This window comes from Bicyclus anynana, chromosome 17, assembly GCF_947172395.1.
Source record: "Bicyclus anynana chromosome 17, ilBicAnyn1.1, whole genome shotgun sequence".
Classification (NCBI taxonomy): domain Eukaryota; kingdom Metazoa; phylum Arthropoda; class Insecta; order Lepidoptera; family Nymphalidae; genus Bicyclus; species Bicyclus anynana.
The window spans coordinates 15,658,472-15,680,256 of NC_069099.1; the positions used below are offsets into that span (position 1 = coordinate 15,658,472).

At 38.7% G+C, this 21,785-nt stretch overlaps 1 protein-coding gene across 1 annotated transcript; it reads right to left on the reverse strand.

Annotated features, from left to right (window-relative positions):
* Nucleotides 1–992: 992 nt before the first annotated feature.
* Nucleotides 993–16,381, reverse strand: LOC112053085 (cytochrome P450 6B1). Its single transcript, XM_024092367.2, has 9 exons — nt 15,534–16,381; nt 12,898–13,096; nt 10,864–11,451; nt 9,842–9,960; nt 9,042–9,137; nt 6,679–6,894; nt 5,319–5,458; nt 3,634–3,736; nt 993–1,193 (listed from the first exon to the last, which is right to left on the reverse strand). The coding sequence occupies exons 1-9, from the start codon at nt 15,823–15,825 to the stop codon at nt 1,021–1,023; spliced, it is 1,926 nt and encodes a 641-aa protein (XP_023948135.2). The 5' UTR covers nt 15,826–16,381; the 3' UTR covers nt 993–1,020.
* Nucleotides 16,382–21,785: the final 5,404 nt, after the last annotated feature.

Consider the following 21,785-nt stretch of genomic DNA (forward strand, 5'->3'; position numbering starts at 1 on the left):
AAATAAAAGCTACCGAATTATTTTGTAATTTAATGATTTTCCTTAGAAGATATGCCAGTAAAAATATTTTTGTATAGTGAACAATTTATTTATTTTCAGTAGATCTAAAAAAATGTTACAGTAAAAGATCCGTATTAGAAACGATCTTCACTCATCTGTTTGTTTATGGGATGAAAAGTGTTTTAAATATAGGAGACTAACCATTTTTCGTACATTTCTGGGCCCAGATTTGATGAATGAAAAAACAGTTTTGTAAACCAATAAAAAAAATGTCCAAATTAGTGTAATTTATTAAATAACAATAGCTGCTTTGATTTCAGTTTGAATGGCAGTTGTATAACAAAATATGTGCAAGTACTTACATTATTCTCGTAAAATGCACGATTTCATCAGAAAAAACTTTTTGGTGATTTTGATTGATTATATATAAAATAAAAGATTTTTCTTTATTATTTTTCTGTTATGTGAATCCACAATGATTGGTATTGTATGTTAAAAATATATTGTGAGCAAATTACCTAAATACTTCAGGCCAAACTATCTTTATAGTTACGAGTATTATGGTTAATGCAGTAAACAGATAGGTGAAAGTCGTTTCTAATTATAAACTATGAGCATCCACTCAAAGACAGATTATAATTAAATAAATTTGCTTTGCTAACGCTCCAGTTTCTGTACACTTATCCAAACCAATTTTATTTCTAGTGATGCTAACATGCAGCCAAGTAACAATCGAAACAGATTTTTATTTAATTCTCTTCACTTAGTCGCATGTTAGCACTACTGAAGAGAAAAGACATATTATCGACCAATAGCAGCAGCTCAACGCAACAAAAGAGAGTGACATCCCAACGAAACGAAGGCGAAACTAAAAGAGTGACATTTACAATTGCGCCGCTATTGGTCGACCTTTTTCTTTCTAGCGTCTTGAAATATGACGTGCCTAGTGGCAGAGGTCTATCGCACAGATTTTTTTTTAATTTTGAATCTTAGTTACATTCCAAGGTGAGAATCAATGAATTATGACAACAAACTGATTCTGACCCTAGAATCCGCCGGGTGCAAGGTCATGGGGGTCCGCAGGTCGACGGGGAAGGGCCCCGTGCGGGGTTCGCTCGTCGCGGGGCTGATGCGGAGGTGTGGTAGCAGCTTTAACAGGCACGTCTTCATTTGTATTACTGCGAACCTTTTACCTTGACAAAAAAAGTAAAAATTAAAATCAGCCTTCTTTAGTATAGTAATAGTACCTACTGAAAACAGTGCTAGCCCAATGACATGACCTCTGCCTTCGATCCGAAAGGCGTAGGTTCGAATACGGAGTATGCACCTCCAACTATTCCGTTATGGGCATTTTAAAAAAATTTAAGAAATTTGGCTGGTGGGTGGGCTGGCTTCCGCCGTGGCTAGTTACCACCCTACCGGTAAAGACGTACCGCCAAGCGATTTAGCGTTCCGGTACGATGCCGTGAAGAAACCGAAAGGAGTGTGTCATCCTCCTCCTAACAAGTTAGCCCGCTTCCATCTTAGATTGCATCATCACTTACCATCAGGTGAGATTGTAGTCAAGGGCTAACTTGTAAAGAAAAAAAAAATCAAATATCACTTGTCTCAATCAGTGAAGGAAAAACATTATGAAAAAACTTCGTCCGCGTGAAATTCAGGTTTTCACAAATCCCTCGGAAACCATGGATTTTTTCGAGGTAAAAAGTAGCCTATGTGTCAATCCAGAGTAAAATCTATTTCCATTCCAAATTTTAACCAAATCGCTTCAGTAGTAGCGGCGTTATAGAGTAACAAACAACCATACAAACTTTCGCGTTTATAATAATTAGTAAGATCTACATTTAGAATTCTCAATTCTCTATATAAATATGTTTGCCTTCACTGTAATTTGAAGATGCAATTCAATAACCTCGAAGTAGGTTGCTCACGAGTACAAAACATAGGTGAATGCAATATACATAAATATACATTTAAAAATATTTATCTAACAATAAGGTATCATCAGATTTCTTAGTGCCGTATTGAGACTTCGTTAGTTTAAAGTACAGTCAGGACACGATGCAGTGACCGTTTTGAAGTTTGTAATACTTAGTGTGTTTTGTTTGCATTGACAACTGTATTCAAAGAAACAATTGCAGTACTTACCTACCGGCAAAGACGTACCGCCAAGCGATTTAGCGTTCCGGTACGATGTCGAGTAGAAACCAAAAGGAGTGTGTATTTTCATTCTACTCCTAACAAGTTAGCCCGCTTCCATCTTAGATTACATCATCATTTACCATCAGATGAGATTGTAGTCAAGGGCTTAGCTAGTAAAAAATAACACTATTAAAAGCGTCAAAACGGTCTTCTTATAGCGTCGCAAGTCTAGTAAGATAGAGGAGTATGATTGTTGCAATTTCAGCATTATACGAGTAGTTGCTGAAACTTGGATGTGGCAATTTGAGTTTGCCGAACGGTTCTGCGGTTGTGTGTGCTTATTCAAATTCACACTGTTCCAAACAGCCTTCCACCACCTTCCTTTACTCATCATTATCAACCCACATTCGGCCCACTGCTGAGGTTTCCTCACGATGTTTTCCTTCATCGTTTGAAACACGTGATATTTAATTTCCTTAAATGCACACAACTGAAAAGTTGGAGGTGCATGCCTCGATTCAGATTCGAACCTTCGCCCTCCGAATGAAGGCAGAGGACATATCCACTGGGCTATCACGGCTCTCTTGTTACGCCTGCGACTTCAAAGACCGAATGGCGAGTTTACGCATAGTTAGTTGTAGGGTAGGGCGATGAAAAACGCGTTCTCGTAGAGCCTATAGAGACGCGTTATCGTAGGGCTTAGAGACACGCGTTCTCGTAGGGTCTAGAGACACGCGTTCTCGTAGGGCCTAGAGAGACGCGTTATCGTAGGGCTTAGAGACACGCGTTCTCGTAGGGTCTAGAGACACGCGTTCTCGTAGGGCCTAGAGAGACGCGTTATCGTAGGGCTTAGAGACACGCGTTCTCGTAGGGTCTAGAGACACGCGTTCTCGTAGGGCCTAGAGAGACGCGTTATCGTAGGGCTTAGAGACACGCGTTCTCGTAGGGTCTAGAGACACGCGTTCTCGTAGGGTCTAGAGACACGCGTTCTCGTAGGGTATAGAGAGACGCGTTCTCATATGGTCAAGAGAGACGCGTTCTCGTAGGGCCTAGAGAGACGCGTTATCGTAGGGCTTAGAGACACGCGTTCTCGTAGGGTCTAGAAACACGCGTTCTCGTAGGGTATATAGAGACGCGTTTTCATATGGTCAAGAGAGACGCGTTCTCGTAGGGTCTAGAGAGACGCGATCTCGTAGGGTCTAGAGAGACGCGTTCTCATATGGTCAAGAGAGACGCGGTCTCGTATGGTCAAGAGAGACGCGTTCTCGTATGGTCAAGAGAGACGCGTTCTCGTAGGGCCTAGAGAGACGCGTTCTCATATAGTCAAGAGAGACGCGTTCTTGTAGGGCTTAGAGAGACGCGTTCTCGTAGGGCCTAGAGAGACGCGTTCTCGTAGGGCCTAGAGAGACGCTTTCTTGTAGGGCCTAGAGAGACGCGTTCTCGTAGGGCCTAGAGAGGTTATCTTGAATAGTAGGAGAGTTATGGACTTACCGATACAATAGCGCGGTCCGAGGCCGAAGGGCGCGTACACGCCGGGGGGCGGAGCGCTAGAGCTCCACCGGGTGGGGACGAAGAGAGACGCGTTCTCGAAGTACTGCAATGGAAAAATCATTAAAATGGTAGAATATTAAATGTTAGCACAGGGAATTGCTTAATAACTTAAACGTTATTCCATTGGCCCCAAAAAAAATCATTATAATATGTGTCGGAGAGATAGATAATAATAGCGCCATCTTACATTAATTAGAGTTACTAATTTAATAGCGATATCTGTTAGAAACGTATCTGTCAGTTTTTTTTTTTTTTATTCTTTACAAGTTAGTTAGACTGCAATCTCACCTGATGGTAAGTGATGATTTAATCTAAGATGGAAGCGGGCTAACTTGTTAGGAGGAGGATGAAAATCCACGCTCCTATCGGTTTCTACACGACATCGTACCGGAACGCTAAATCGCTTAGCGGTACGTCTTTGTCGGTAGGGTGGTAACTAGCCACGGCTGAAGCCTCCCACCAGTTAGACCTGGACCAATTAAGTAAATCTCAATCGGCCCAGCCGGGGATCGAACCCAGGACCTCCGTCATTAAATCCACCGCGCATACCACTGCGCTACGGAGGCCGTTGTTTGTCTGTGGACATCTGTCAGTTGACGATCTCCGAGAAAGCGAGACGCGCTAGTTCTTAGGTTTATGCAGTTGAACACTTGTGTTAGTTCGAGACGGTTCGGTAGCGAGTCAGTGGTGAGTTTAATAGTAGTAGTAAGGCCTTTGGTTCAGGTTAGTTACTTGGCTATGAGCTAACACGAGCGGAGAATGGGGGAGTATTAGTTAACTGTAAAAGGGCCATTTAACCCAACTGAATCAGTTACAAGTCTGACATCCGCTGGTGGTTGACTCCTTGCTATACGATAGTTAATCCTGGTTTACATGTTATAGTATCAGCGCTATACTTGATCAAGTGTAATTAAACGGTAGACCTGTAGTTGTAAATTAAGTGATCGATTCGGTGATTATTGATAATGCTACTTTGTGTATTTGCCATCCTTGACGTATATCGTAGAACCTAATCGAGACATACTACGATAGCAGTGCGCAGTATTCAATATCAGTCCGTGTGATTTAGTATACCTTCGATAATCAGAAGTGGAATTTAGTCTATTCCACGTTATCAGAAGTGGAAAATCGATGCCCGGACATATGTAATAAATAGACCATAATTTTATTACAAGACTAGCGGACCCAGTCAAGCTTCGCTTTGACTTATGTGCACTTCTTCCCTATCCCTACTCTAACCCTACCCTACCCCTCCCTTCCCCTACTTCTTCCGCTTGACTCTTAAACATTTGTATGAGAAATAGAAAACGGTTGTGTTTATGGTTTTTCCGGCAATTATTCTAATTTTTCTCACCTTTTAAACCTTCTCTATACCTCCACGAACATTTCAAGACCAAGATAAGATAAGCAAGATATCTGTTCAGCCGTTCTCGAGTGTTAGCGAGACCAACGAACAGCAATTCATTTTTATATATATAGATTCTACCTACAAATAGGATTCTGGATTAAGAGTATCACCACCAACTTCCCAACTCCGGGCTGAAAATTTCCCGAACCAGGTTTTGAACCCAGGACCTCGTATACTTCAGACGACGTCGACAAAAGTAGTATCGCCAAAGCCTCACCATCTCGTCCCGATGCAAGCCCAGCGTGGGGAACACCACGATAGTCCCACTCGTGAGCAGCACGTCGCTGCCGGGGACGGCGTAGTCGCGGGTGCACATCCGCTGGATGCTGGGGAATGGTGGGTACAGCCGCAGCGTCTCTAGAAAAAACAGTTATGGTGGGTTTATTGTAGGTAATAGGGTTGTAGAGTGACTAAACACTTTTTTCATAAAATTCAACTGACTTCAAAAACACTAAAACAAAAATAATATATTTGTGCTATCATACATTGACATGATTATATACATTGACCTCTTATGAAAGGACGCACAATCATAATATAGAAAATTTCACTTAAAACTGGCCAATTTTGCTTTGACAGTTTTAGAATTATTGGTAAAGAAAATTATACCTAAAGGCCTTTATATATAGTCCAATATTCAATAAAATCCCAAATTCAAAGCAAATTCAAACATAAGGATTGAGTTTAAAGTTGAATTTACAAATGCGACTACTTGAATTGAGTGCCAAGAAGTTGTTTGGCACTCATTGAGTGGGGATGTTTTTGGTCGCTGATTGTGCATCCACTTTTTAATAGGAAATCGATGTAAATCTACGAGTATACTAATCATTTTGAAGCTACCTCGATCGTATTCAATTCAATTCTTTATTTGCTGGAAACACTTACATTGAAAATTGTATTCGACCATTTTTGGCACACAACAATAGGCTAGTTGACACTTTTTTTTTAAATGTTCTTAAATAGTTCTTTATCGTCCTATTAGATTGAAAAAAGATTTTTCATATTAGTTTAAGACGTGATTACATGAAAATTTTGGTTTTTAATTCAATAAAGTTGTATGTTTTTGACAATACTAGCCAAAACGCCTGACGGCCATGACAGTCTGTATTTCAACTGTTTCATGACGTCACTATAACAAATCCCTTACAAACGGAGAGTTCGACAAAAATTAGTTAACAATTAGTTTGACGTTTAGTACATCAAGGTGTTAGTGACGTCACAAAATGGACGACAGCGTTTTTGACCTTAGGAAAATTTGAAAAAATACGCAATATTTAAATTAAGTTTTATAAGAAATTAATTATTATAGTATAGATATCGATATATTTCGGATATGAGTCAACAAAAAGTCAAAATAAAAAAATATTATGACTAAATTTACATTACATAAAGTTAGATTGTATATTGATAAAAATATGTATTAATAATTGTAGGTATTATTGATTGTAATATGTATTTTATTGTATCTGCTATTAAAATAAAGGCTATTACTATTACTTACTGCTACTCGTATGAGTCAACTACCATTTATGATGAAAGTTTATTTTTCTGAAGGACTGGACTTTAGTTTAAGTTACCTTGTATAACCATATCCATATACGTCAAATCCTGCAGCGCCTCCGAAGTCACTCTCCCTCCGTGCTTCTGCATCACTTCTGCGATCTCCTCCCTCATCTTCTGCTGCACCTCTGGATGCGCCGCCAGCTCCAGCAGCAGGAACGCCAGGGTGGAGGAGGTGGTCTCGTACCCACCGAGGAATATTATGAAAGCATTCGCTGCTATTATCATGTCCGCTGTAAGAGATAACAAAACCTTAAAGAGAATGTTTAACCGACTTCAAAGAATAAAAAGGCTCCAACGCGAATGTTTTTTTTTATGTTTGTTACCTCTTATCTTTCTCATTTACTAACCAATTTTGAAAATTATTTTTTTCGTTTGTAATTTTGCGTTAAAATCAAAATCTATCTTTACTTATTAAAACTGGTCGAATTATATGCATTTATTCACAATTTGAGATTTTACTTATACCATTGGTAACAACAAACGTTACCGTGGTATAACGGACCCCAGCGCCATTTCGAATCTATACTTATAATACGAATTCTACATTGTACATTTTGTACAATTTTGAAAATTTTTGTTAGGGGCATTAAATAATCGATACTGAAAGTAAAAATATTTTTTTCGATTTTTTGTCTGTCTGTCTGTCTGTCCGTGTTTTTTTTGTTATTCGGGCATCACGCTGAAATTACTGAATGAATTCAAATGAAACTTGGCACGGTTTAAGACCATAATACTCTCTCTCTCTCTCTATAGTCGTTGCTTCATTACTGAAGATCGTGGTCCTGGTAAGATCCCAGCCTCCTGCGGGTCCACGCCTTCCATCGGCTTCTGCTGTGGCCATCGCTGCTATAGTGTAGAACTTCGTCCCTTTATTCTCCTTCAGCTGGTCAGCCCATCGTGTTGGTGAGCGGCCCCTCGGTCTTTTCCCGTCAGTGATGCCTGTTAATATTAATTTCTCCAAACTGCAGTCACCACGCCGTATAATGTGCCCGAAATACCCCAGTATGCGTTGGTAACATAAGGAGGAAAGCCTAACCTTGATTCCGAGCTGCGATAGAATAGACACGTTTGTGCGCTTGGCTGTCCAAGGTATTCTTAACATGCGCCTCCAGCACCACATCTCGAACGCGTCTATCCTAAGCCTTTCTCTTGCTTTTATGGTCCAAGTTTCTACTCCATACATAAAATTCGAGAATATTAAGGCACGGACAAGGCGACTCTTGGTGTTGTTTGATATGCCTCTATTCTTCCAGATTTTGTTCAGTCGGGTCATGGCACTTTTCGCCATCGCAATGCGTCTCTTTATTTCTGGCATACAGCTGCCATCACTGCAAATCTGAGATCCAAGATAAACATAATCCTCCACGATATCTACTGATGGTATGATGTTGGTATTAAGTAATTTGCCCGCTCTGTCAACTATCATAAGCTTTGTCTTGTTTTTATTTATACTCAATCCCAACTCTCGACTTTCTACTTCTAGTTTTTGTAAAAGATTTTCCATGTCTTCCACTGACGTTGTAATGAGGACAGTATCATCGGCGTACCTAAGGTTGCATATCCGCTTTCCACCAAGAGGAAAACCTCCTTCCCAGTTTTCTACCACTTTACGTATTATGTATTCTCCGTATACGTTGAAAAGCATCGGCGAAAGTATACAACCTTGTCGTACGCCCTTTTTTGTAGTAAATACATCGGAACAGTCGGTGTCTATTCTTACAAAGGATCGATTACATAAAGACCATAATACAGAGAAGGTTAAAAGATACTTTTTATTGCGAAAATATAATAAGAAGGGGGTGAAATAGGGGTTGAAAGTTTGTATGGAAAGTCCTTAACTTTTAGAGTTACTGTTTTAAAAATTTGTTCATAAATCATAAAAAATACGAAATAATATAATGTATTTCAAATTTTTTTTTTAATTAAACCCCTAAAGTGATGAAATAGGGCTTAAAAAGAAAATTTCAAAACAGAAGGCATCATCATCGCTCATCATTAACATATTCTGCTCACTGTTGAGCACGAGTCTCCTCTCAGAATGAAAGGGGTTAAACCAATAGTCCACCACGCTGAACCAATGCAGATTGGTAGACTCTACACACGCAGAGAATTAAAAAAAATATCGGATATGCAGGTTTCCTCACGATGTTTTTTTTTTCACCGTTTGAGACACGTGATATTTAATTTCTTACTATGCACCTAACTGAATAGTCGAAAGTGCGGATTCGAACCTACGCCCTCCGAATCGAAGACAGAGGTTTTATATCCACTGGGCTATAGCTCTCTAATAATGGGTATATTTACATAAATAATGATGGATAATTTTGGCTGGGCGTTTATATGTGACAATTTTTTTTCAAGACAAGCTAAAACTTACTGATGACAAAGTCGTTTTCCTTGTCGATGATGGTGGTGTCCTCGCTCTGCAGCGCCATCATCATGTCGATGAAGTCTCCGCGCTTCTCTTGAGCACCTGGAACACCATGGGAACATCATCATCATCATGGTGACATTAATCACACTAATATTATAAAGGCGAAAGTTTGTGTGTAAGTGTGTAAGTATGTTTGCTCCTCTTTTAAGCTGCGGCTACTGAAGCAATTAGGCTAAAATTTGGAATGGAAATAGATTTTACTCTGGATTAACACATAGGCTACTTTTCGTCTCGGAAAATCCATGGTTCCCGCGGGATTTGTAAAAAACTGAATTCCATGCAGACGAAGTCGCGGGCGTCCGCTAGTATTATCATAACGATGTTAAGTTTTATCGCCATAGAACAGTGTCAACAGTTTCAACGAGATTGAATGAAAATACTTACAATTAGTAACAGATAAATCTTTCATCAAGATTTGATTAAGAATCAAAAGTATCAATAATATTAAAGATCAGTAAGACTAATCAAGATATACAAAAAGCATTTCGTGAGACGGCAATAAGCTAGTTGACATTTTTTTAAAGTTCTTAAATAGTTAGTGAAAGTGGTAATATTATAGAGACAACCCATGTGAGGAGGTCGAATATAATCTATGAGTAATATAATCTCTGGAACTCTGACCACCGGTTCAACTTAAAACTCCTCAATCAAATTTTTAATAGTGTTTTGTTAAAAATTGTGAAAAATTAAATAAACATAGGGATGTAAATAAATGAAAGGTTAATTAATTATAAACTACTCACCATTTTGTCTCTCTTTGATGACATTGCTGACGATGTTGTAGAAAAATTCGTGTGTCTTTTTGGGAATGATACGTATCTTGAAGAACAACACGAAAGCGGGCCACAAGTGTCGCATTGTTCTGAAATAGTTATCATACTACTCAACGATATTTTAGAAAAATCAACTATGTAAAAATCTTTTTAACAAAAAAATTCAACCAACTTCAAAAACACAAAAATAAACTAAAAAGCGAAAAATAACATCGTATGTGCTATCTTCTGATCACTTTGAATGTGGCGGTTTTATTTTTCTGTTTTTAGTGTGTCCTAGCATAAGTACCGAATGCGCCACAGTACGGGCAATTTCGTTTACTTTCATTTTAACACAAAATTACTGAACCGATTTTCATGAAAATTAAATGGAACCAATCTGGAAGTATCTTTCAAACAATTTAAAAAAACAGAATTGGTTAAGAAATGACGAAGCTATGAGGTAACAAACATTAAAAAAAATAATAATCATGCGCGTCGATTTGTAAACCTCCTCTTCCTATAGGTAAAATTTTGTAAAAAAAAAATAATTATGGTATACATCAAACTAAAGTGATATGTTAAATTTGAAACAAAGTTCAGCTTTTAAAAACTTTTACTTTTTATCTATTTGAGATTTTTTAATCATGAACTTTAACCAAATAAAAGAATTAAACATTTATGAACATTAGTGTTCTTTGGGATTTGTCCAAAGCAATCGATTGTGTTGACTATCACACTGTTTATGAAGTGAGACCTATGTAAGAATCATTTAAATACTGTATAGGTTAAGTTTTGAGATAAAGACTAATCTAAATTACAAACATAGAACATAGGAAACAAGAGGGTGTGACATGAGGATCCTATATATGAAGACGTATACGCTTATGTGATTGTATTATATGAAAATAGACTTTTATAACGGTTAAAGAGAATAAACTTAAGTTAAACTAAAAATTACAGAAGTGAGTTCCAATGTATTTATAAATACCGTGCTTTAAACTAATACTTACTTCTCAAAAATGTTGGCAAAAGTTAACTCATAGAACGCACCCAACGCTACTGCGAATGGATCGTTTGCGTTATCCATGACATGGCTTTTGACTCCAAACGCACACGGCACTATCGCATCTGCAGTATATCCTCCCACCAATGTATCTGAATCCACTATTCTATAACATTCTATGTTATTATTCTCTATTAAACTATCTTCTAGCGTTAATTTATCTTTACAACTCTCTGTTTTTCTATTATTATTTAAATAATGTGAATTTTCTTTGTTATAATCTTCTACTCTATCATTATTACACTCTCTTTTACTTGATTCGTTTTGTTCAAGTACATGGATGTTGTTATTTTGAGATGTTTTCAAGTTTATGTATTCTTCTTTAAGTGATTCACTGGTGAATTGTTTATTTATATAATTATCTTCATATCCATCTTTATTTTGATTATATATCTCTGTACAACATTCTCCATTCTGGTTATTATGGATCTGCGTATTTGGCTCATTGTTTTCGTTAACAAGTTTCTTTACCCGTAAAACGAAGTCATTCGCTGTGTTTTCTATTAGTGGCAGCATTCCCTTTAATTTGATAGGTCTGAAAAGATACAAATATATGTAATAAATCTATCTATATTAATAAATTAGCGAAATCAACAATTTTTTTTCAGAATCTTTGCGGGAACCATGAATTTTTCGATAAGTATAGAATACTTTCTAACTTCAATAACTTCCTCTATCTACCAGTAAAAGTACCATTTAAATCGTTTAAGCAGTTCCAGAGATTACTTCACACACCTAGAGAATTAAGAAAATTCTCAGGTATGCAGGTTTCCTCAAGATGTTTTTGATCTTCACTGTTTGAGGCACGTGATATTTAATTTCCTAAAATACATATAACTTTATAAGTTGGAGGTGCATTTCCCGAACCGGATTCGAACCTACGCCCTTTGAAGTACTGTTTTCTTATTGCTTTCTACACTTCTGGACTGAGCATGTTTTTTCTTTTTAGTTTTTTTTATACTTTATGCACTCGGGTTTTTTTTAATTTATTTATTTATACAGAGTACAAATCCAATAACTAGTATCAAACTGATTATCTGAAACAGTACTGAAAACTAATTGACCTTTATGAATTAAAGATAATCTGACCAATGAACAGAGTGTGATAACACGGGAAATGCATTGCTGAAGGTCAGCCTACAATGAACACAACGCATGAACGCCATTTTATGAAACTGCCGGGAAATGAGATTTTACAAATTGTTGCCGATGTAACTATGTTGCAATTAGAAATTCTATAAATGAAGTCTTATTTTAAGACTTCATTCATAGGTATAAGTAAGGATTATAAGTGATTTGCTGAACTAAGGTTTACCCTTTTTTTAGCTATGTGACATTCATTCCTGAATCTTAGAGCTTGCAAGGAAATATCTAGAAGAAAATGTCTTCGCCCACTTACTTACGAAAAAAAGTTGTACTATTTTCGTCTGCAACTTACGAGAATATTGGAGATGTTTGTGCTTGCAACTTACTAAAATATTAGCGATGTTTCTCCTCGCAACTTACGAGAATATCGACAATATCTTCGCCTGCAACTTACGGGACTATCGGCGATATCTTCGCCTGCAACTTGCGGGAAAATCAGCGATATACCCACTTAGTTAAGAGAATATCAGTATTCTCTTCTCTACAATTAATGAGAAAACCGGCCATATTTTTATGGTTAAACTTACTATAATATGGTCTATAATTTCACTTGCATTCAAAGAGTAATTCGGCGATACCTTCATGATCCGCTAACGCACGAGAAAATCGGCGATATGTTTACCTGCAATGTACGAGAATATCAGCGATATCTTCACCCGCTAATTACGAGAACATAGCCGATATCTTCCCCCGCAACTTACAAGTTTATCTGTGATATCTTCTCCTGCAACTTATTGGAAAATTGGCATTATCTTCACCCGCAACTTACGAGAAAATGGGCAATATCTTCGCTGTAACTTCTAAGAAAAATGGCGATATCTTCGCTGCAACTTACGAGAATATCGGCGATATCTTCGCGCGCAGCCTCTTCCACTCGTTGCCCCGCAGGTACAGCACGGACGCCGCGAGCGGGTCCAGGCTCTCGTCGAAGAAGAACCCTCTGTCCGTGAAGTGCGCGAAGTCGTTGACGCACATGCGCCGCACCAGCTCGGGCTCGCACACCACCAGCGTGCGCCGGTAGAACTGGTGGATACCTGGAATATTGAAGACTAGTCCTTTAGAAGCGTTCTTTAGAGCAAAGCGATGGGAACAACGAGGGAAAGAAGTAAAAATTCTAAATGATAATACCGTCAGGGGAATACTGAGATGATATCATCAGAGGAGAGATAAAAAGCAAGCCTAAATAAACCGCTGCACGCTAATTCCAGGCGATTTTCGGACAACATTGTGTAATGTGAAACCCTGCCCGTTTAGGAAACTACACGTATTTTGTTAAAAATTTTCTCTGATTTGTTTAAATAATTTGTATATCTAAATAAATAATTTGTATTTCTTTATTTTTATTAAAATCCTCTACTGGTTCCTAAAAATACAAAAAAAAAATCGAAATACCCGAAAAATCCTTGGTTCCCGAGGAATTTGTGTTAAAATAAATTTCACGCGGACGAAGTCGCGGGCGTCTGCTAGTTAATTTATATTTGTTATCATCATTAGATGTCAAAGTCCTACACATTTTTAGAGACTTTTTAGCACTGAAGTTATTTTGGGACACACTAAAAATAGCAAAGTAATCTTTTAACAAAAAAAAATAACCGACATCAAAGATGCTTAGTGCTTCAAATCGATCAGTAGATAGGACATTTCCCGCCCATTGACGCTTCAGATTGGCTTTTAATATAGTGAAGTTCTGCGGATCTCCGCATATCTGATTTGATCACGCACAGATACTCTCTCTTTGCTGAGTGTCTCTGAGCATTCTTTTTTTTAAGAATATTCGCTTTTTTTTAATATGTATCATCAATATATTGCCCTGCAATTAGTCGGAAAATACTGTGTTAAGAGTACGACATCAGTCGAGGCAGGGATCGAACCCATGACCTCAATGTAAATCCGTGCCCTTTACCGTTGAACTATTGATGTTATTCTTATGAGACCCTTCTCATTCTGAGAGGATACTCGTGCTCAATATTGAGGCGCATATGGGTTGTTAATGATTATGAGGAGCCGTGTTAGCCCAGTGGGTATGACCTCCGTCTCCGATTCCATAGGACGTAGGTTCGAATCCAGTCCGGGGCATGCACCTCCAACTTTTCAGTTGTGTGTGTCAAACGATGAAGGAAAACATCGTGAGGAAATCTGCACACCAGAGAATTGTCTTAGTTTTCTGCGTGTGTGAAGTCTGCCAATCCGCATTGGGCCAGCGTGGTGGACTATTGCCTATTGGCCTAAACCCTCTCATTCTGAGAGGAGACTCGAGCTCAGCAGTGAGCCGAATATGGGTTGATAATGATGATGTGTGTGGCAGTGGGCAGGCCACATAGTTCGAAGAGCCGATGGACTTTGGGGTCCCAAGGAGTTGGAATGGCGACCCGCTCCGGAAAGCGCAGTGTTGGTCGACCCCCCACTAGGTGGACAGAGGACATCAAGCGGATTGCGGGAAACCGCTGGATGCTGGCGGCTCGAGATCGTGATGCTTGGAGGTCCATGCAAGAGGCCTATGTCCAGCAGTGGACGTCCATCGGCTGAAAATGATGATGATGATGATGATGAATGATGATGAATGATTATGAGGCCCATTGTTAGTGCATTTATAACATTAGTTATTTAGCAACATAACTCAAGTAATCGGATCGGTGAAACTTGACGGAAGGTTAACCTTTGTCGTGTCAAGTTACTAGAAATCGTTACTTTTAACCGCGGTACAGAGGTACAGTCCTCTCTCAAGGAAAGTACCGCGTTCGACTCCCGGCGAGGCAATTATCATTATCAATGATGACAATAATAATAATTGCCTTGCAGCCTTATTAGCTTTTGTTTTGTTCTTTATAAGTTAGCCCTCGACTACTATCTCACGTGATGATGCAATCTAAGATAGCAGGATGAAAATCCACACCCCTTTCGGTCTACACGACATCGTACCGGAACGCTAAACCGCTTGGCAGTACGTATTTACCGGTAGGGTAGTATCTAGCCACGGCTAGCTTAGCTTATTTTCAAATTAAGTTTATTACGAAATTCTTAACTTTTATTAATATCGATATATTTCGGACCCTTAATGTCGATGAGTCAACTACCATATTTTGATTGTCAATTCCGATCTTTAATATCAAAAAAATAGGGTAGAATTAAAATAATGTAACTGACAATATGTCTATATGCGCTTGATGTGTCATTTTTATTAAGTAGTGATTTTGTTTCTAATTATAAATATATTTATTTAATGCAAGCAATGAACCGGCTTATCTGTAAAATGTTTTTAATGATCTGTTTTAGGGTTTTCACGTACCAGACTTTTAATCCCCGGGTATCGGGTATTGGTACCTGGTACCTGGAACCTGGTACCTGTTTTCGGTACCTGGTATCTAGTACCTGTTACCTTGTAATTCTGTGTACCAATTCTTTTATGCTACTTGTTTTCTAGTTAGTTTACCAGATTTGGTACACTGCTAGTTAATGTTGAACGTTGCTTACCAAAAAACCTTTTTTCCTTATAAGCATTATAAAGCCTTTGAAAACACACGCCTCCTTGCTCCTTCCCGGCGACCACGGGTCCAATGTGGCCGACTATCGGCAAGGCGGGGGGCGAATACACACCCCTATTCTCCCAATAGTCATAGTCATACATAAGCACTGACAACAAAACACTTGCACATAGCGTAAACACTAAAATATTGTACACAAAAACACTTCCAAATGTGTTATTATCCAAAATCCACGCAAGTATTACCACGGATTGAGCCAGAGAGTTTTTAAAACCAAACATTTTCGTTCACAATTTTTCGTTATTTTTTTAAATATATCGCCGCCATTGCACTTCTTTGTATTTCTTTTTTATTTGAATACGTGTTGCCACTTCCAGTTCCAAATTAGAAAATATTTTATTTGAATATAACCCTCACTATTTATATTCATTAACCTACATTAACTTTCGCTTATTTAAATAATTAATATAAAAAAATTACAATTCAGTTTGTCACGGTTATTATAATTTTTCATTAAAAAAAAAATTTAAAACCACTCGATCACATCGGATTGGTCGAATAAAAAAAATATTGTTCGTTCTGAAAACATCAATCACGCATAAATCTTATTTAATTTTTTGGGTTAATTTTGTATCCTGTTATTAATTGAAATTGTTTAACAACTTTAATGCACGTGAACTTTGTTTAAATTATTTAATAACATCAAAATATGCCGGAAACATGCGTACTATTAAATGCAATTGAAATATTACGATAGCCAAGATGGCGTTTGTTTCTGAACGCCAGTTTGGATTCCCGCGTAAACCGGCGGGCAGGCGCGCGCGCACTGGCCGAATGCTAATGACGCGCGCAAGAAGACGTAACAGTGAAAGTTTCGGACCGCAATTGTCAGGCATGATGAGATTTTTGGTAAACACGTTTTAGGGTCTTGCCACATTGTACCCGAATGTCCTACAACATTAACATTAAATAATATAAATCAAAGTCCTTCGCCGCGTCTGTTTGTCTGTCTGTCCGCTATAAACTCAAAGACTACTAAATACAATGATAATTTTATACTATAGATCGGTTACGGCAATACAAAATCACCGCAAAAAGTGATCCGAATAATAGGCTACAAAACTGAGCGCACACATGCACAATTTTCTTTAATTCCATTATTTATTTATGTATAAATATAGTTTTACTCTTCCTGAACACACAACTCGACATTGTAGACAATATTTAGATATTATTTGTTTAAAATTTGTTTATTCGTTGTTGACCACAACTAACATTAGAGATGTGGAAATTTCCTCTTTTGAGCGCCTCATTTTTCATGACCTAAGTAACACATCTAACAGTATTTAACATCATTGAATAAACAAGATTACATAATAATTTCACCAATAGATAATATTGTGGTATATAATATGTCAAGATTTTGTATATTGACTGAAATTGGATGACAATTTGTTGGAAGTATCGACGAAAATAAAGCCAGCTGAAAGTTTTTATCGCAAATGCTGTCGAGATGTAATAGAAATATGCATTATGGAAAATTCCTCTATCACAGATGTATGATGTCCGTGATGGTACATAAGTATCTGTTTTTAAAGATAACGTACAATAATAATAATTTGTGGTGATTTTCAGATTCAGTTCAGGCCACTGAACTCGATTGACATTCGCTAATTAATGGTTTTCCATAGAAGATATCATTAACATCATGATCGCCGATTGACGTCCACTGCTGGACTTGGTCGCTAACTATGCGCCTTATTAGAAGGCTCAAAGTCACTCAGCGGGCGATGGAGCGAGCTATGCTTGGAGTTTCTCTGCGTGATCGATTCAGAAATGAGGAGATCCGCAAACGAACCAGCGAGTCGCGAAGCTGAAGTGGCAATGGGCAGGCCGCATAGTTCGAAGTGCCGATGGACGTTAGGGTCCTAAGGTGCTCGAATGGCGACCCCACACCGGAAAGCGCAGTGTTGGTCGACCCCCCACTAGGTGGACCGAAGACATCAAGCGGGTTGCAGGGAGCCGCTGGATGCTGGCGGCTCGAGACCATGTTGTTTGGAAGTCCATGTAAGAGGCCTAGAAGATATACCTACTTGGAAATGTTTTTGGAGTTTACTTAATTTTTCTGAAACGATTTTGAGATTTTTTTGGGAAGTGAAATTCGTTCGTGTTTTTATAACGTTATGGAATAAGATTAGGTACTTATTATTCAAAATATATGAACTAGCCCCACAGCACGGTTTTACCTTCGTAGTTTCTATTCTCGTTGAAATTCGGAATCAAATGTTATTCGTAAAACACGTGGCTTTCGATTATTAGAAGAATTTTAATTTTAGATCCTTAGATTTCTCACTACAACTTCACAACCGCACAAACTTTACCTCTCTATAATATTAAGTAGGTATACCTATAGATGAACATTAGTGTGGTTATACCCTTAGTCTATATCGCTTTATCGGTCAAGAGTTATAAATTAATTACCAAATAATTACCCAAGTTACGGTAAAATAAACATTGCTAATTAATTCAGATTTAATTCTTATAGATGAGCATTGTAAATAGTTAACCGTAAACGAACGTTTTTTACTATACCTACCTATGTATTCTGTGGCCAAGCCTTATTACAAAAGCTGAGTGGTGGGTCGGTCGGTGGGTGGAACTCCAAATCCCCCATAAGAAAGAAGTCTGGTCCTGCCGGGCTAGCATGGGCAAGGGATAAAATTTTTATCCACCCATTATATCCACTGACTAAGGATATAAATCCACCCGTCATAGCATGACCACAAGGGAAAGACAAATTAATCCCCGATTGACATTACGCGTGGAGATCTTTTCCTCGACTATGGCATATGGAGTGGATATAATGATATACTTTGGGACTTTTGACATTTAAACGCGATAAATTTATCCCTGTGAAGTTGATGTGGGGATAAAACTTTACTTAAAAAAACAATTATGTCTCGCATGTTTTGGTCTTTAACAATTGCTTCGCAATATGGGGTAGGGTAGGGGTAGGGTAGCGGTAGGGTAGGGGTGGGGTAGGGGTGGGGGTGGTGTAGGGGTGGGGTAGGGGGGTGGGGGGGGTAGGGTTGGTGTAGAGGTGGGGTAGGGGGGGGGGGTAGGGTTGGTGTAGGGGCGGGGGCGGGGGGGGGGAGGGTTGGTGTAGGGGTGGGGGAGGGGGTAGGAGGGGTAAGGGGGGAGGGGGTGTTGGGGGAGGGGGAGGGGGGTTAGGGGCGGGGTAGGGGTGGGGTGGGGGTGGGGTGGGGGGGGTAGGGGGGGTAGGGTAGGGGTAGGGTAGGGCAGGGGTAGGGTAGGGTAGGGGTAGGGTAGGGGTAGGGCAGGGGTAGGGTAGGGGTAGGGTAGGGGTAGGGCAGGGTTAGAGGTAAAGAAGGGTAGAGTAGGGATAGAGAACAAGTGCACTTATGTCAAAACGAAGCTTGACCGGGTCCGCTAGTATGATAGATACTATAGATACCTACTACAAACCACCGCAAAAAACAATCACCAAACAAAACAATGCCAACAGAAAACAGATAAATAATATGCACAAAAAAACCAAATATCAAATTTACGTTTATTTCGGACTATTAATATACCTAATGCCAATTTATAAGATATATACAAATGGGTTGACAAGTCTTTCCCTCCGTTTATCCACCGGGAATATTATATCCACCGACGTGCCCATGCGCGGTGAGTGGATAAAACGAGTGTGGGGGATAAACGTTTTATCCTCTCCCCGTGGATAAATTTCTCCCTTGCCCGTGCTAGCCCTGCTGTAGTAGGTCTATCAAAACGTTAATTTACACCGCGAGGTTTATTTATCAGCCGCGTAGTTCCAGTTCCCGTGAGAATACGCGAATAAAATATAGCCTATGACACTCACAAATAACGTGGCTTTTTATTGGGAAAAGAATTTTCAAAACCGGTTTAGTAGATCCAGATATTACCCCCTACAATACAACTTTACCTTTTTTTATAATTAACATACATAAAACCCTATCACCACGTGGTGAGTTGAAGCTCTAAATCCTTTATAATTTAGAATAAGAGGTCCACCCGGCCATCAAAAAACTTTATCAAAAAGCTTGTAAAATAAGCATACATTGAAATACTTCAATATATATTCTACTAGCTGACGCCATTTCAATACGGGGAGAATATATAACCTACAGCCTTCCTCGATAAATGGCCTATCTAACACTGAAAGAATTTTTCAAATCGCACCAGTAGTTCCAGAGGTTCAAGCAAACAAACAAACCAACTCTTCAGCTTTATAATATTAGTATAGATTCATAGACAATATTCTAGAATGTGTTGCAGAATCGTTAACAGATGAACGTTAAATATTGACCGCTTGAGTCGACTTGCGTAAGTTGGTCGCACGCTATAGCTTCACAACTCCAACATTGACCTAGCTTTCATCTTGCACACTAGACGATAAGTGTAATCACCTGTAGGTGCGTGTGGGTCATTTTGCGTGGAAAGTAGTGCTAGCTGGAACGAATTAGATTAAAATCTACTTTTATTGAGAAAGAATACAATAAGGAACTTAAGCTAACTTATCCTAATAACTAACTATACAAATCATGCCCACGTGGAATGGTGGCAAGAATACTGGCTGCATTTCCGCGCTGGACAGCCAGGCTGATCCTTTGCGCAAAAAATGAGCCAGCCCTTCTGTCACCAGTTGACTACGAGTACAATCTCATCTGATGGTAAATGATGATGCAATCTAAGATGGAAGCGGGCTAACTTGTTAGGAGTAGGATGAAAATCTACACGGCTTTCAGTATCTACACGACATCGTACCGGAACGCTAAATCGCTGAATGGGTACGTCTTTACCGGTAGGGTGGTAAGCTTTCTATCAACCAAATTATATTTAAGACAAAAGTTTACACTTTTCGTATCATAATTGTCTGTGAAGTGAATTCATAGAATAAAATCAATCATTATTTGCTCGGCCCAGGACTGAAATTCAGGATCTAGGGAGAAAAAAAAACAATTCAGGATTCGAATTCAGGACCTTTTGTGCCATTTAGACTAACCAGTACTGTCCAGGTCCAGTGGAGCCAAGAGCGCACTTACTCGTTGGTTTATTAGATACACAATCTATATTTTTTTACTACTATATTTTTTTTAATAATATTATAAAGAAGTAAAGTTTATTGTGTCGTAAGGGTCATCTATGGATTTACTGAATCGATTTTAAATGTTTTTTTATTACTATAAAGTCACGTTAATTTTGAGTGTCCTAAGTTATATTTCACCCCCGTATTCCCACGGTAATGGGAAATACGCGGGTAAACCGGCTTCAGGTAGGTGCATTGCATACATAATAATACCTTTATACTGGATTTCATTAATCACCAATATGAAAAAGAAATGACAATTTGTAAAAAAAAAAAATTGGCATGAAAATTTGAAAAATTTGAAAAAGAATAACTTTTTTTCTGGGCAATAAGGCTAAGAATAATAACCGTGATAGCCCAGTGGATATGACCTCTGCCTCCGATTCTGGAGGGTGTGGGTTCGAATCCGGTCATGAGCATGCACCTCCAACTTTTCAGTTGTGTGCATTTTAAGAAATTAAATATCAAATGTCTCTAACGGTGAAGGAAAACATCGTGAGGAAACCTGCATACCAGAGAATTTCTTAATTCTCTGCGTCTGTAAAGTCTGCCAATCCGCATTGGGCCAGCGTGGACTATTGGCCTAATCTCTCTCATTCTGAGAGGAGACTCGAGCTCAGCAACTGCAGCGTGAAAATCTAGAGGAAAATTGTCTTTGTTTACATCGAATCCAATGATAATAATAGTTAAAAGGTCGTTGATCGAATCTATCCCATATTACTGGTTGATTGGCATTGCAACTCACGCTGAGAGCTGTATATAATCATAAGGCACACGCGTCACTATCTGTCGTGCTCAATGAGGCGTGATGCTTACATAACACACGCGGCAACCGGCAGTGGGTCAAATACACTTTCAAGTTTACTCATTACTTTTAACGCCTACGCCCGACGATATTGCCTACACCTATTTCACAATTTGATACAATATTACCTACATAATATCAAAATCAAAAATCAAAATTCATTTATTTCAAACTAGTTTACACCATGCAGTTTCACCCGCGTGGTTCCCGTTCCTGTAGGGGATAAAATATAGCCTCTAGCCTTCCTCGATAAATGGGCTATCTAACACTGAAATAATTTTTCAAATCGGTCCAGTAGTTCC